The following is a 16,054-nucleotide window of genomic DNA, read 5'->3' as shown; positions in this document are numbered from 1 at the left end:
GCCTTGCCTGTTTGTATCTAGGTCATTCTGGTTATCTCCTCACCTCCCTGGCACCTTCCGCACTGCCCCAGACACACCTGGTCACGTCCCTCCTCTGATTTCAAGTATAGACACTGACAGGAACCTCCAACTCTTCAGCACAGCAGACAAGTCCCTTGTGATCTGGCCCTGGGGTCCTTACCTGGTTCACCTTTTGCTCGTTGCCCTCTATCCAGTAGCTCCAGCCCCACCAACTCTGTCCATGTTGCCCACGCCTGGCCTTTGCACTCAGTGCTCTCTCTGTCTAGAATGCGTTTGCTCCCTATTTCTAACCAGCAAACTCCTAGTCATCCTTCAAGACCCAGCCCAGATGCCCTCTGACTTCCCCAAGCCAAGCTGGTTGCTCCTTCTTCAGCGCTTGGCCAGCTCCTCACCTGCACCTCCCTCAGAGGCCTTCCCCACTGCACAGATTAACAGTGGTCTATCTCTGCCACCTCCTTCCTGCTCTAACCATGAGCTCCCCCAGGAAGGGGCCTCATCTTACCTTTGAACCTGCAGCACTTGATGGCTGAGTGCTCACTAGGTGCCCAGGCATTTTGCTGACATTATTTCCTGTAACCCTTACAACTGTGCTATGAAGTAGGTGGTCAACATCCCCATTTTATAGGTGAAGAAACAGAGACTCGGATAGGTTAGCTAAATGCTTGCATTAAAACAACTACCAAGTGTCAGAGCTGGGAATGGAACCCAAGGCTCTCGCCGTCTAGTGCCTGCTGTTTGGTTGAGTAGAACTGAGTTCTATGGGAGTGACTTCCTGGACACAGCACAGCTCTGCAGGTGATGGCCATCTGCTGACTTCCTTGCTGGTCCACTCTCCTCCCCGATGTAGGGTCCAACCTGCATCCTCCTCTCCAGCAGCTATGGCCCTCAGTGACCCATCCTCCAGCTCTGTGCAGCCAGGTGCAGGGTGGATGAAGAAGTTCTACCCTGTTTTGCTTTGGGGCCAGGGTCCTGAGAGCTCCCTCACAAGTGTATACAGCAGCAGCCCGCCAGAATTGACAGGCCCAGGCCAGACAGGCATCTGCGGTGGCTACTTCCTGGGAAACTTGTCCAGGAGTCTGACGATTAGAACTTACTCTGAGAAAAAGGACATGGATGAGTTGATAGCCTTGCTTTCTCTCCCTTCCCAGGAGGACATGAGAGGTGAGGATGCTGGGAGTGGGTTTGTGAGAGGGGGGTGGCCAGGTGGGGCCCAGGCAGAAGCCCCCTTGTCCTCTGTGGGCACTGCAGGCGGAGGACCCTCAGAGAGGGGAGGGAACTCCTCCAAGGGCCCAGCGCTGGGAGCCGATGCTCCCCTCTGGTAGGGCAGTGGCACCGGTCTGCGGAGACGTCACACTTTCCATCCTGGCCCCACCCCCTCCCCCAAATAAACATCCCTTGAGCTTTGAGGGCACTGCCCAGGGCTTCCTCAGAGGCCACTGGCTTCTGAATGAAAGGCCCGATTGAGCAGCTGCTGGAAAGGAAAACAGCAGCCAACATGGGTGAACCTATAAAACCCAGAGTATTTATTTTCACTCCCAAACCCTAAACCAAAGCAATTTCTCCCCTGGAACTGACCCTGGGGCGGCTGGCGGCTGGAGGCTGTGCTCGGCCACCGGCTGGCATTTCTTTGAGGAAACTTATGTGTGAATCCGGAATGTCTGGGCCCAGGGGAGGGCCTGGCACAGTGTCTGTCGCCGATGCAGCTTCCAGCTGCCTGCCGGGTGTCTGGGGCAGAGAGGGCCCTCCTCGAGCCACTCTCCCAGTGCCTCTGACCTGTGGCTCTCTGGGCCTTCCCCCTGGGGCTCTTACAGCCCTGTGCTGTGTTCTTTGTTTCTCTCTACATGGTGGGTCTTGGGGCTGCCTGGACACTGGGTCCATGGCCGCTCCTTCTCCCTGGTTGAATATTTGAGGAGATAGGCAGGGGTTGCCCAGAAAACACTTGTTGAACAATATTGAACTTAGGAGAGGGAGGCTATCCTGGCGATATTGCCATCCAGATGGCCTGAGGGTTGCAACTTGAGTGGGGTTTGAGTGTATGGCTGGGATATCAATTCTCTGGACCAGTGGAAGGGCATCTGTGGCGTGTGCTTGTGTGTTTATTAATGTGTATTCCCTATGCAGCAATTAGTCATAAAAAACATAAAGTGATACTTAATTCAGTGACTTCTTCTCTTTTTTGAGATAGAGTTTTGCCCTTGTTACCCAGGCTGGAGTGCAATGGCGCTATCTTGGCTCACTGCAACCTCTGCCTCCCAGGTTCAAGCGATTTTTCTGCCTCAGCCTTCCAAGTAGCTGGCATTACAGACACCCGCCACCATGCCTGGCTAATTTTTTGTATTAGTAGAGACGGGATTTCCCCGTGTTGGCCAGGCTGGTCTTGAACTCCTGACCTCAGACGATTCACCCGCCTCGGCCTCCCGGAGTGCCGGGATTACAGGCGTGAGCCACTGTGCCCGGCCAGTTCAATGACTTCTTTTTGTTGTTGGGATGAGGTTGCCACTGCTTTGTGAATATCTGTTGTGTGTACTGGGTTTGCTTTGAAATGAAAAGCTATGACTTGAGAGGACTTAGAACGCGTCACCAACACCACACCTAGCTCCATCCTGCCCACCCTTTTGGTGTGGAGTGGGTAGCATTGCTTCCCTGAACGGTAGCTTGAGCTGAGTTACTCTTCATTGTAGACTGGTGTTTCTCACAGGGAACCAGGGAGGAAGGTGTCAGTTTGGCCCCTTCTGCCAGTTAAGAACTGCTGTTGTGGTTGGAGGGATCGTAAGCTCTGCTTACAGAGCAGCCCGCCCAGATGGAGGACCCTCAGGCAGCTCTATCATGAGGTCACTGTATTCCAAGGGATGACCCTCAGCTTAGGAGGGGCCCATAAATCCCTCTTTAGGGCCTCCCAGGTCACTGGGCTCAGGGGCTTCAACTTGGCTAACCAAGCCAATTGAGAGATGGCAGATAGACCAGATGCCACATCATTTATTAATTTACAGCGGTGAGTACCTCTCAAGAAAGTAGAAGGTCCTGTGCCCTCTTTGCTGGCCTTACAGCTCCAGGTAAGGTCACAGCGGTGGGCCAGGTAGGTGGTCCTGTGGAATAGTCCTGCCAGGCCAGGCTGCAGTGAGGTCTGATGAACCAGAGCTGCCCACAGCTGGGGCCACGTCTTGACCGGTGCCTTAGTTTCCCTCAGATTCAGACTCAGTCCTGGGTGGTGCTGGGGATTTCTTGCTTTTGGGTTTCCCAAGTCTGAACTCCAGTCTCCCTTCCCAACCCCTTTTTAAGCACAGCTTTTTGTTAAGGTTGGCTCTGGCTGGGGCAATCCACCAGACGAGCTTAAGGAGGTGTTTTCCAAAGTGCATTGGAGGCTTGTGAAATGCTCCACTTAAAAAGGGTTCCTGAGTAAGAGAGACTGGGAAACACTGCACGCTTCGAGATTTACAATGCACAGTGGCATATGAGAGGCTCTGAGGCGGCTGCAGGAAAGGAGCCTGTTTAATCTGTTTAAGCACTCATTAGCTCCCCAGAGAACCCACCACTCAAAGAACACATTTTGGGAAACACTGATCTACAGGATTCAGTCCAAATTGCTCAGCAGGCAATCCAGGACCGTTTGTGATCTGCCCCTCCTCCCCTCTTGCTTCCTCTGTCCCCACTGCCCTGGTGCTCCCTTCGTCCCCTCAGCCAGACCAATGGCTTGCTGCTCCCCAAGTACCTAAAGTCTTTGGTGTGTTTACCCGTGCCATGCTTGCACCTGGAATGCCCCCTTTTCCTTGGTCTGCGTGGCCTACCTCCTCATCCTTGAGACCTGCTTTGGGAAGCCTGACTTGATGCCAGCAGGCGACAGCTGGCGCTCCTCACCCCAGCCCCTGTATACTCCACTATTAAGTAGCACATCACCTTGTATTATACCCGTTTAGGTTACAATTTCCAACCAGTAGTCACACTCTTAAGAGCTTGGATTACGTCTCATTCATCTTCCTATCCTTAGCACTGTGCTAACCTCCCACAGAGTAGCCAATCAATAACTGTATAGTGAATGAATGATGCATTACAAATAACACGAGAGTGAACATCTTTGTACATACATCTAGCTTTTTGGTGAATCTGGATGCCTCCCAGGAATATGGGAAAAGGGTATAAAGGGTTTTATGTTTTTCAGGGCATAGTGCCCAATTGCTTTTCTGAAGGGTTGCTGAATTGCTTCCAGCAATAAAGGAGAGTACCTATTTCATCGACTCTTTGCCCATACCGGGTTTTTATAATTTTGAACAATTTTTCTTAATTTTATAGGAAAAATATTGCTGGAGTCTACTTCTCATTTGCATTGCCTTGGTTATTGGCAGTCGATCTCACCCTCTCTGAAGGGCCCTTTCCTATGAGGTGGCGTGGTGGAAGGAGCACTGGACTAGGAGTCAGGGGGTCTAGTACATAGGATCATGGCTGAACGACTTAGTCTTCCTGGGGAAAGCTCCCTTTTCTGAAAAATGGGGTGATACTTCCCACTCTGTCCCCGACCCTAGTGGTCTGAGTGGTTGGTAGGAAGGCCCCTGAGGAAAGCGTAGTGTATTGTGAATGCAGACGGTCCTCCCCGGAGATCCAGGAACGTCTGAGCAGCAGGGTTCAGCCCGAACAGCCTGGTGCAGGGCTCTGGATCCAGCCAAGGAATTGTCTGCCTGGGGCCCGGCGGGTGACAGGTCCCTGACTCCCTTGTGGTGATGGAGTCAGGTAGAATCCTTGTGTGCTCATGGCTGGATCCTCCCTGGGGCAGCCGTGCTCCTCAGAGCTGCAATCCAAAGTGCCTGCCTCAGCGAGGGCACGCTGCGCGCTGCATATGGCTTGTGGGCGTGGCCCTGGGGAGAGCCCTACGCTGTGATGCACGCGCAAAACCCAGCCCCTCACCTTCCCCTCCACCGCTTTTTGGGAATCTGCCTCTCCCTCCTCTTAGCTTTCCTGGAAGAGGGATTTGTCTGTGAGTGTGTCTGGCTGTCCTTCATCCGACCACCTTGCTCTAGCAACACCCCTACTCCCCTTTTTCCTTTTTGTTTTTTTTGAGGGGTGGGGTCCTGTGCAGGGAGAGGCCAGGCCCCTGTACACAGTAGCCCAGTGTCTGAGGCCCCAGGCCTCCAGGCCTGCTCTTTACAATGCCTTTGTTGTGTGTTTTCTCCTCCCATGGGCGGGTGGGGCACGTGTGTAGGTCTGGGTGATTTTTGTTTGAAAGCCACCCCCTCCCCGTTCTCCCCCGAGCGCTGAGCTCATTGCCTGGGCCGATGGGGCTGCTGGAAGGAGTCTGCCTGCTCGGGGGCCAGCGTGGGGGGTGCTGCCAACACCAATACAGCGTGCACAGCCGCTACAATGTGCAATTGTGATCTTTGTGTAAACGCGGTCGGTCTGGGGCCCGCACGCTTATAAAAATAAAGCGTAGGGAAGCACGGGGCGGGGCGGGAACAAAAGGGGCTTTTTCGCTGGCTCTCTAATATGGTTTTATTTATCGGAACGCGCCCTCCTTTCCTTACTGGAACCTGGAGAAGTTCTCTGCCGAGTTTGAAGCTGATGGTATCACAGCCAGACGGTTTCATTAAATACACAGATGCCGCTGGGCCCTGCCAGGGGCAGGAGGGAAAGGGCTCAGGGCCAGCCCTGCCAGGTCCAGTGCATGGAAAGGGGAGCCCCATGCCAGGGAGGCTCCCACCAGGTGGGGGTGGAGAGACGTGGTGGGCAGTTCTCTCTGGCTCCTTCGCCTGCCAAGGGCCTCCCATTGCCCCCTTCTGCTCCACAGAATCAGGATCAAAACCATTTTCCTGCAGGAAGTCCTCCATGATTTGTGCCTGATGGCTGTCAGGCTGATCCCAGGCTGGTGGCTGCCTTCTATTAACCAGACGCAGCATTGCTCAGCCAGTGGGTGGCCATGGCTGAGTCTACCCCTTAACTTAGATACTCCCTGCTCTTAAAACCAGCTCTTTGGGCAACAGGCCAACCTTGGACCCTGGTCTCTTCATCCCTTGATGGGTTTCCTGCCGTTGCCCACTCTAACCTTCCCACCTCTTTCCTGGTCACTCCTTGCCAGCCCCTCTCTCTGCCACCTATGCAGTGGCCATGGTGTCCCATTTGGTCTTCTTGTGGCCAAGGAGCCCGACTTGCTCTTCTCCCCTTTGTGCGGAAGCCGTATCTCCCCATCCCAGCCCCTAGGTTGTGTTTGAACCTGCATCCTTCTGAGGCCAGCAACACAGAGGCCATGACCTCTGAGGCCACTGAGGCCCTCTTGAGGTCACATGGGAAGTGAATGGCAGTGCTAGGGCTGGACTGCAGAGCTCAGAGGGCACAGGCCATTGCAGGATGGAGCAGGGTGCCAAGGGTATTGAGTGCATGGTTAGGCACTGGGTTCAGCCCTCAAGGTGACATCCCATTAGGAGGAGCTGAAGGGAGCCCCCTCCCCCAAGCCCTACATTCCTCTCCCAAGTTATATGCACTCAGTCCCTCTCCTGCATTGGTTTCCAAAATGTGGTCCCAGAAGACAGCATGAGCATCGCTTTCAGGAACTTGTTAGAAATGTAATTCTTGGGCCTACCCTGGCCCTGCTGAATCCAAGTCTCTAGGGGCAGGGCCCAGCACCCTGAATGAGCCTTCCAGATGATTCTGCAGCATGCTCACATTTGAGAACCACTGCCCTAGAGTCTGCTCTAGTGACACCAACTTGCCTTTGGGACAAGGTAGAGGGAATGACTTGTGGCTGGGTCCCAGGCTGGCATGGCCAAGGCTGGCAGGCTGGAAAGGAGTTTGCAGGCAGCAGGGAGCTGCGGGGGCCTTTGGGTTTCTCTCACACCCCTACTGCTAAATAGCTGCTGAGTCTGTGCACTTCCCTTTAGCACCCCACACCCATCTAAGCCACCATCGTTCCTCCCTGGACCACTGCAGTGGCCTCAGAACTGGTCTCCCTAGACCTCCTCATGCTCCCTGCAGTCTGTTCTCCATGTGGCAGCCAGAGTGAGCTTGCTGAAATGCAGAACTGGCCACGTCAGTGTGGTGGCATCCCAGAGCTCACAGACACCAGCAGCTCTGCTCTGCTCCCCCTTCCTCAAGGAAGCCAGATCCCTCCCTAACACATTTCACTGCATTTTATGTCTCTTCTTCAAGGCTCTGACCCAAATCATAATTTTACATTGGCTTGTGTGGATATTTTATATTTAGTTCAAATTGTATTCTCAGCCCCTAGCACCTAGTCCCTAGCCTGGCATAAAGAAGGCACTCGATAAATGCTTGTTGGATGGATGAATGAATGAATGAATGAATGAACAGACCGTACAGGCATTCACTTCCCCCAGCTGGACCCTGCTTCCAGCAGCCAGCTTAGGAAGCAGCACAAAAGGGGATGTTCTCTGGATCTTGTGCCTGTTTGCCAGGACCCAGGCTCCATGTCCCTACCATGGCCCCCAGCTGGCCTCATGGCAGGGCTAGAAGAATCCCATAGGGAAGATGCATCCCAGCGTGAATGTTGTTGCTCCAGAGTGGCAGCCACAGCCCTGCTCCAGCTTTGTGGCCCCACATGGCTCTGGAGCAGACATCTCTCATGGCCCCTGCTGTGTCCTGTCTCCCCTCCCCATCTCCGGCCTGTGCAGATCCCTATGCCATCGTCTCCTTCCTGCACCAGAGCCAGAAGACGGTGGTGGTGAAGAACACCCTTAACCCCACCTGGGACCAGACGCTCATCTTCTACGAGATCGAGATCTTCGGCGAGCCGGCCACAGTTGCTGAGCAGCCGCCCAGCATTGTGGTGGAGCTGTACGACCATGACACTTACGTGAGTCTGCCCGGCTCCTGCCTCATCCCCTCACAGGGAGGGACCATGTGCAAAGGTGGGGTCTCCAGAGACTCGTGGCTGCCCAGCCAGATGGGTGCTCCCCTAACTCCGCAGGCCCTAGAGCAATTAAAACTATTTTAGAGTCATTAAAAATGGATTGCTAGCACAGATGCCGTTCCCACAGCAGACACTGCTCATCAGTGAAAGGGAACATATCCGGAAAAGGTGCTTGGTTGTGGGCCAGGGGCTTGGGTTTTCTCTGCCTCTGCCTTGCCTGTGTGATCTCAGGCCGGTCCCTTCTTCTCATCGAGGAGCTGTGTGGAATCCTTAAATGTACATCGAGCACTTGCATTACTGGCTGAGTGGCCCTTCACTTGGGGTTCCCTGTTTAGGTGGGAGCCGAGACACCCACACAGTGGTGAATCCTCCATGTGAGAGCACAGGTCCCCGAGTGCCTCCCAGCTCTGTGCCACAGGCAGGGCCTCTTACCACAACTGTCCCACAGGACCTCCTGTGGTGACAGGCGAGCTGTAGGGCTGTGCTGTCCGAAAAGGGAGCCTGTAGCTGTACGAGGCTGCACAGCACTGGAAATGGGACTGGTGCAGCTGAGAAATGAAATTGTAAATTTTATTTCATTTTAGCGAAGTAAAATTAAAATTTAAATAGCTGCAGGTGGCTGGTGCTCCTGTATTGGACAGAGCAGCTCTGGGAGGCTCCCAGGAGGGAGAGAGTGCTGTGGGTTGGAATGTCAAGAAAGCCTTTGGGAAAGACCCAGGCCCTGGAGGAAATGTGGGGTTGGGGTGTCAGTGCGAGGCAGAGGCCTGGAAGGAGGAGAAGGGAGTATGAATCCAGGGGAGCAGGAGAGTGATGACGTCAGGGCAGCATTTTCTGAAGAGGAGACTGGATGCTGCTGGAAGAGACCCACTGGGCACACGGCAAAGCTGGAGGTGGCGGTGGGATGAAAGGGGAAGGGCTGGGTTTGGAAGACATTATCAGTAAGAGTTGCCCTGACCAGATGTCAGGTTCCCTGGGTGGGTGTGGTGGACAGGGGTGGGGAAAGGTGCTCCTGTCTCTATTCCTCACCAGCTGATGGGGACAGCTGGCCGTGGGTAAGGTGGGCCTGGGCTGGGGGGTCCAACATTGGGGTGCTTGGAAGGAAAAGCTGGTACCATGCACGGGGGAAGGAGCAACCGGAGGAAGAGTCCATATGGGACTGTTTGGAGAAGGGCACAGGCCCTGGCACCTTTGGAGCAGGAGGGAGGCAGGCAGCTGGGCTGGCACTGGTCAGGGGGACTCGGCAGGACTGAGTGCAAGTGCAGAACAGGGCAGGAGGGTGGCGGTACGAGCTGAAGGCTGCCAGAGCCCTGAGGGGGCTTGCCCTTGCATCCAGTGTGACGGATCTGTCTTCCGGGCAGCAGGGAGTCAAGGAAGGTGCCTGAAGAAAAGGCACCTTCCTTGGTGAAAACATCATTTTGTCCAGGCTCATTTAATGTGATGAATGTGATCACAGTTTCCCCATTTGCAAAGTGGGGGAATTTAAGGGTGAAATGAGCAGGAGATACAGAAGTCCCTGGAACTGCAAACACCTGTACTGCTGAGGGCATTAGAGAAATTCCAGGAGGCTGTCTCTCTGGTCTCCAATAGTCTCAGCGCTGATTAAATTACAGCAGGGCAAACACTAGTTGGACACTAGCTGGAGGGACTTCTCAAGCATGATGGGAATTCAAACCTAGTGACAGTCACGAGGCTGCTCACATCTTGTCTTGTTGTTGAGTCCTGCTAAGGAGAGCAGAATTCACCATTCTGTGGGAGGGGATGCCCTCATTGAGGCCCCCGCTAGTTCAGAAGGCACATGTAGACCTGATCTCTCTGAGGCTCCCCAGAACCCTGGGTAAGGCATGCTGATTCTTGTCTCTCTATGCTTGGTCTAGGGCGCAGACGAGTTTATGGGCCGCTGCATCTGTCAACCGAGTTTGGAACGGATGCCCCGACTGGCCTGGTTCCCACTGACCAGGGGCAGCCAGCCGACGGGGGAGCTGCTGGCCTCTTTTGAGCTCATCCAGAGAGAGAAGGTGAGGCTGGTCTGTATCCAGATCCAGGAGGCCGAGGCAGGAGGTGCATGGCAGGGGTGGGGTGGGGGCCAACCCTCTGTGGGAGCCTGGAGCGCCTCCTCTGAAGCCAGGCCTCCTGCTGAGACCCATTTTCTGAACCCCAAGTCAGGATATCATCTAACATTGGAGTAGAATGTTGGGGATCAGGAGTGTCCAAGTCCTCTGGTCACTGGATTTAATCTTCCTTGGATCATATCCTGACATGGTTTCTGGGAGGAGGACCTCTGTTATCTGATTAAGGGAGCCTTAATTGCCACAATGCGAGGGACTCCAGAAACAGGCAAGGGCAGGATCCCCATTGCAGTGCTGGCTTCACCATGACCTAGCCTCATGGCCCTGGGCCAGCCACTCCCCTCTGTAAAATGAGAGGTTTAGGTTGGAGCTGTGCCTTCAAACTTCCTCTTAGTATGATGTGAACCCCAATATGTAGACCAAATAGAAGTAGGGCTGCTCTGGGTGAAGTATCTGGAGGGATGGGCACAGTGCCAACCTAGCATCCCTTCCACCCCCAAGGAATAGAGGCTGCAAACCATGGACAGTCTGATCACTGACATAGTCTGTGAGTGTCATGAGGGTGATGGGGGCCTTGGGTGACAAGCACATGACCAGAGCTCTCTTTTCTTCACTCCAGCCGGCCATCCACCATATTCCTGGTTTTGAGGTAAGTCTTGCTCTGACCTTTCCTTCTTCAAACTGATTGCCAGTCTCCCTGTGTTTGGCATCTCTCTGGGTTAGGAAGGGCGGTCGGGCATTACCACGATCCTGCCTCAAGCCCCTGGGGAAGCCCTTTCAAGCAGAGGAGGGTGTGGGCTGGAGGAAGCTCAAAGTCTCTCTGCCCAGCTCAGGTCTTTCCTGCCCTTCTTCTCTGAGAAGTCCAAGAACCACAGAATTCCAGATGGAAGGATCCTCATAACTATCCAGCCTGGTGGCTTTCAGCTGGCTGAGCATTGGAATCCCCGGGACAGCACCGCTCAGGGAATCTTAATGCACATCCAGGGCTAAGAATCACTGACTTAGCCCCAGGGTTCTGAAAATGTGGCCAATTCTCCAGTCCTGCTTCAAGCTCACTGAAGCAATTCTGAGGGAGCAGCCCAGCAATCTCTGTATCAACTTGCCCTCCAGGGCCCTCTCACATATGCATGAGTTGCAGAAGCTCTGATTCAGACCACATTTCCCACTGAGTTGTTCTTACCAAGACCCCATTTTCTTTCCTCTTCCTGTGACGGAGGCTTCATTCCCTTACCGCTGCTCTCCTTCCTTCTTCTGGGGGTCTTGGTAGAAAATGTTGAGCTTTGACTGGTACCCAGGTGCATTGGATTGATTACCTGATTCCATGCCAAGTTCAGCTACATCTATGAGAAGTAGTCATCTGGGCTGTGCTGTGTTGGGACACCTCCATTGTCCTTCACAGGGCAGCCCACACAATTTTTAGAGAGTTCTTTGGAGGCCCTCCCTGCATGCAGGCCCTCCTTCACCAGCCCTGCCCCTCCAGGTCTCCCTCCTTGTCCTAAGCTCCCACTCTCAGTGCTGCCTGCTCCTGGGGCTTCTAGGTTGGTTCTCCTCGGCTTGCCAAGGCCACAGGCTCCCAGGCCCTTCCCACCACCTGCTGTTCTTCTCTTTCCTCTTGTTGCTTCTAGAGATCCCTGGCGTCCAGGCTTATGCTTTAGCCTTTCCTAGCCTCCCTCTGCATTGACATCCATCACACCTGGTTTCTGTTGGCTCTTCTTAGTGCCGGCATCTGGCGTGCTGACCTCTGGCCCCGCCTAGTGCTCCTTGATACTAATGGAGAACTTTTTCCCCTCCCAACCCCCATCACCATCTCCTGGATGTGCCACATCCCATGGCTGTGGGCCAGGTGCAGGAGACATCGAGGATCCTGGATGAGGTGAGCTGGGCCTGGTGGCCGGGGTGGGTGGGCCGAGGTGGAGGGAAGGTGAAGCCAGCCTCCAAGCACACACCTGGAGCCCTCCAGGTTCCTGGTGCCCAGTAGGCACCTGTCACATGGAGACCTGTCTGGATTTTATTCCCCATGCTCTGTGTGGATTCAGGGCCACCCAGAGTGTGTCCTAGGGGTGATCCTGGTCTAAGAAGGCGTGCTGTCCTGCTGGGAGGCCAGATTTCACCCAGACAACAGGAACAGCAATAGTCTTAAATGATTAAGTACCAGGTGGCACGTTTTGAAGAATAAATTGTTTGGAAGGGGCCAGAGTAGTCAAGGAAGGCTTTCTGGTGGAGGCGGCATTAGCCAAATGACTTTATGCCCATCAGCACTTAGAAAGAAAGTGAGAAACATGGCTTTGGCTTAAAAGGCCAAGGACCAGTTTGGGTCCTGGCTGCTTTGGGGGATGGGGTGAGCTGGGGACCTCCTAGGGACTGGAAAAAGTTTAGAGTTTGCATTTAGATAAAGCAAGACTGCATCTTTTGCCATGGGAGGAGAGAAGCACGTTCCCTATGGCCTCCTGTGCATCTGTGGGTGGATTGTCGTGAGCCAGGCCAGAAGGTGGGTGGCAGAGACCTGGGCGGAGAGACAGGAAGGAGAGCCCTGGTCAGATGAGGCGTTGGGAAAACGGCAGCCACTTCCTGCCGTTAGGGAATCCCCAGACTGAGAGCGGACACTATTTGACATTTTCAGTGCAATTTGGACTTGAAGTGCAGAGTCAGGATGTGGGATCCACAGGCCCCGCACCCCTTACCTCACTTCCTTTTGCTCCCAGACCGAGGTGGGGTCCGCCAAGTGAGCTCGCTGTAATTGCGCCTGACAGGCGGCCTCCTGCTTCTGGCTGCAGTTGTGAAAGACTGCCGATTTGGAAAGGGAGGTGGAGTCCTGTCCAGGGAAGCAGCACGGAGCCCTCTCTCTTGATTGAGTGCACTTTGTGGCCAAAACCCACAGCCTGCTCTGAAGAAGACCCAGCCCAGGGATGAGTTATTAAAAAAAAGTTAAAATCCTTAATAACTGGATTCGTAATATATAACAGTGAAGGCTCAGATTCTGAGGACAGGGATCTGGCTGCAGTCTCGTCAGAAAGCAAATCAAAACTGCAGCTCGTGGGCCAGAGCCCAAAGAGCGCCGAGTGTCCCCCTGTAGGGCCAACCAGGCGGCAGGCTGAGGGCGGGTGTGGGTCAGCAGGGCCAGGGGAGAGTGAGTCCTAGGAGTGTGCTAGGCACAGGGCTGGGCCAGGCCAGCAGGTTCAAAGGGTCCGAGGAGGACCTATCCCAGTGGGATGAATGATCTGCTGGTCCAGGGACCAGCTCCAGAAGATGACCTTGTGACCTCCCTCAGCCCCAGGGGACAGCCCTGGGACCCCTAGCTCAGCCCATGTCCTTCTCACTTGAAGGCTAAGCCTGATGCCAAGATGCTGAGTCCTCTTCTCTTTAAGAAGCCCCGGGGCTGGGTGGTCCTTCTGTTGCCGCTGGTCCTGCTGGAGGCAGGACCCCAGCAGGGTTTTTCTGTCCTCTTTGCTGTGACCAAGCTCTTGCCTTGTATCTCCCATCTGGCCTCTCCCAGGCTCCTGGCCCGCTCGTGAAGAGTGCTCAAGCCTTCCTGAAGGGCTGGGAGCCTCCTCCTGAGCCCCTGGCCACGGGAGCCCATGAGAGTCAGGGGGCGGTGTGTTGGGGAGCTGTCTGGCTGCAGGGGTGTGGGTTTGAGAGATTGGCTAGGAGGCTCTTGAGTCAGTTGAGATAGGGGCTTGGACTAGAGACAGACCAGTAGGAACGGATGGGGCAAGTGACTCTGAAGGATGGTTTAAGGCTATCCTCTCTTGTGGGAAGTGCCTTTCAGCTAGCGCAGCCAGGTGCGGAGATTCGCAAGCCACAGTGCCTGTGAATGAGATGAAGTGCTGTCTGCTCCTGTCGAAGATTCCCAGAGCAGGACAGTGAGGATAGCTTCCCGGAAGAGGTGCCACTGAGCTAGCTTTTGAAGTTGAGATTGGTAGAAAATGTGGGGAGGTGGCCCAGGCAGCAGTGTCTTGGGCTGAGGGCATGTCACCTCCTGGATGCGGCTTGGTGGACAACAAACTACCCCTCTCCCAGGCTTTATGCCTATCTGGGACGCCCCTCTCTGTGGCTCTTGGTCAGGAAGTGAGGCTGTTGCATGGTGTGGCTGAGGCTTTGATGATGTCCGGGAGATCTGAGTCCTCGCAGAGGGAGCGGATGGAGGGAACGGTTTCCTTTGCGCTCTCTGGTCTGCATTTTCTTTGTCTTTCCCTCTCTTCCTGAGTCTCTTCCCACTCTCCTTTCGTGTTTCACTCTTCCTGTTTGCTCCTTGGCCCCAGCTTCCTCCTTCTCCCCGCCTCTTCTGAGCCCTCTGTCTCGTTTCTTTTCCTTTTTGTCTGGAGAACAAAGGCAGTCCATGCTGCCAAGGGGAATGAGTTCAAAGAAACTGCAATTTTAGATTTCCTGAGAACTGGAGAATGTGTGCACGCACGTGTGAGCGTGTGCGAGTTGTGTACACTCTCGAGGGCGCACACATGCACGCACACACAGCAGCAGAGGTGATGGCGGGCCCCTGAATGCCCAGGGCCCCCTAGGATACAGAACATGTGTAGAGGAAGACCCATGGGGCCTGCGGTCCTGACCATTTTGGGGAGGTGGGGAGGGGAGGGGGCATGGTTTAGAGTATTACCCTTGCTTCTGCTGCTTCTCTCCTGCTGGCGCAGGGGATGCCCTGGTGGGAGGGATTGTATGCTTCGTGGCTGATTTTACTGCCAGCTCAGGGGTGGGGGCCACCGGATGCCACTCCATCCACCCATCCAGGCTGCAGGGTATATGGCTTTTACTCTGAGATGTACCCGGGGTACTCTCCTGTACCCCCAAATCCACTGGAAGGAAAAATTTCGTGTTTTGCAATCAGGAAAATAAAGCCAGTGGTCCCCCATCCCCCATACCTCCCCCAAGGCCTTAATTTAAAACACTGTTTTTCCTGGGAAGTGTAATTAGAGCAACATGTTGTTCCTAACGAGCTGGGTGGGGCAGGCAGACAATGGAGCCCTCCCAGCCTGCCTGGCTGCCCCCTGCCTGGAGCTCCCGGAGGAACCAGGATGTGACTGCAGAGTCTTCTGTCCCCTGCTGGTTGAGGTGAGGGTCCATAGGCTACTGGTGACTGGGCTGACCTAGGAGGCTTACCACCACTTCCCTTGCCCTGGGAGCGACTCCTGTCTAATGTGGTGGCCCCTAGATGGGGCTAGGGGAGCCCCTTTCATGGCTCAGGGCCTTGGTTCTTTGTGCTAAACTGGCCAGCGGGACAGATAGACTGAAGTGGGCTTAAGGATGGCTTCAGCTCTGGTAGGGGAGAGAGCTTCACTTGTTCCTGGGGTCCTCTTAGTCTGGGCTGGCTTGATCAACACCTTGCACACCTGTAGAACCCATCTCTGCAGCCGCCCCAGTTGTCCCTGCATTTGAGGGGAGCAAGTCGGGAGCTGGTCAAATGTGGCTTCCTCTAGTTAGGCTTATCAGAGTCCCTCATCACCCATAGGACGGTGAATCAGGATGTTCTGGTGGCACTTTCAGTCTACACCCCATCTGCCCAGCTTCCCAGTTGCAATGAGGGTCACAGCACCCTCACTGAGAATTACTGTCCTGGAGGTGGGGGTGCTGTACCCTTCAAGTGGACTGGACCAGAAAAAAAAATTGAAAACCAGGCTCAAGAGCTGGCAGAGGCCTCAGGACTCCTGCCTGTGAGATGATCAGAGACCCCTTAGGACCCTGGGAATGGGCTATGTGGGGAAAGGGTCATGTAGACGGGGTTAAGAGAGGCAGGTTATAAGGTGTTTCTGGAGTGTCTTGGGGAGATGTTCTAGAGATCTTGAATTAGGCCCTAAAAATGGGTTAGATTCAGGTGGCAGTAAAGAAAATTGAACCAGAGGGAGTAATGAGCAGGCCTGGGGAGGACCCAGGGTCAGGCTGGAGCAGCCACGGGTGCTAGGAAGGAGGAGAGTGGGTGCTGGATTCATTCCTTTATCTTCCCATCCACCCACTCTTCTGTCTTCACCCTCCCTCTTCCCCTTCAGTTATTCATTCATAATCATTTATTTATTGGACGGGGGAATTCAGCTATGGTCCCTGTGTACAGAATTGCTGGTTTAACCAAGGACACAATCAAATGAACACGTGGAGATGGCACGGGGTGATGGAT

General features: G+C 54.4%; 1 protein-coding gene across 14 annotated transcripts in view; it reads left to right on the top strand.

Moving 5' to 3' along the window:
- The window catches only part of DYSF (dysferlin), a 234,033-nt gene that overhangs the window by 141,122 nt on the left and 76,857 nt on the right, over window positions 1–16,054 (top strand). For all 14 annotated transcript variants that reach the window (XM_011945196.1, XM_011945191.1, XM_011945193.1 and 11 more), the window contains 4 exons: window positions 7,632–7,813; window positions 9,745–9,885; window positions 10,556–10,585; window positions 11,780–11,809. In XM_011945196.1, coding sequence (XP_011800586.1) covers window positions 7,632–7,813; window positions 9,745–9,885; window positions 10,556–10,585; window positions 11,780–11,809 — 383 coding nt within the window. The remainder of the gene's footprint in view (window positions 1–7,631; window positions 7,814–9,744; window positions 9,886–10,555; window positions 10,586–11,779; window positions 11,810–16,054) is intronic.

This window comes from Colobus angolensis, unplaced genomic scaffold (genome assembly GCF_000951035.1).
Source record: "Colobus angolensis palliatus isolate OR3802 unplaced genomic scaffold, Cang.pa_1.0 Scaffold24, whole genome shotgun sequence".
Taxonomy (NCBI): Eukaryota; Metazoa; Chordata; class Mammalia; order Primates; family Cercopithecidae; genus Colobus; species Colobus angolensis.
This window is presented reverse-complemented; position numbering and strand designations above follow the sequence as displayed.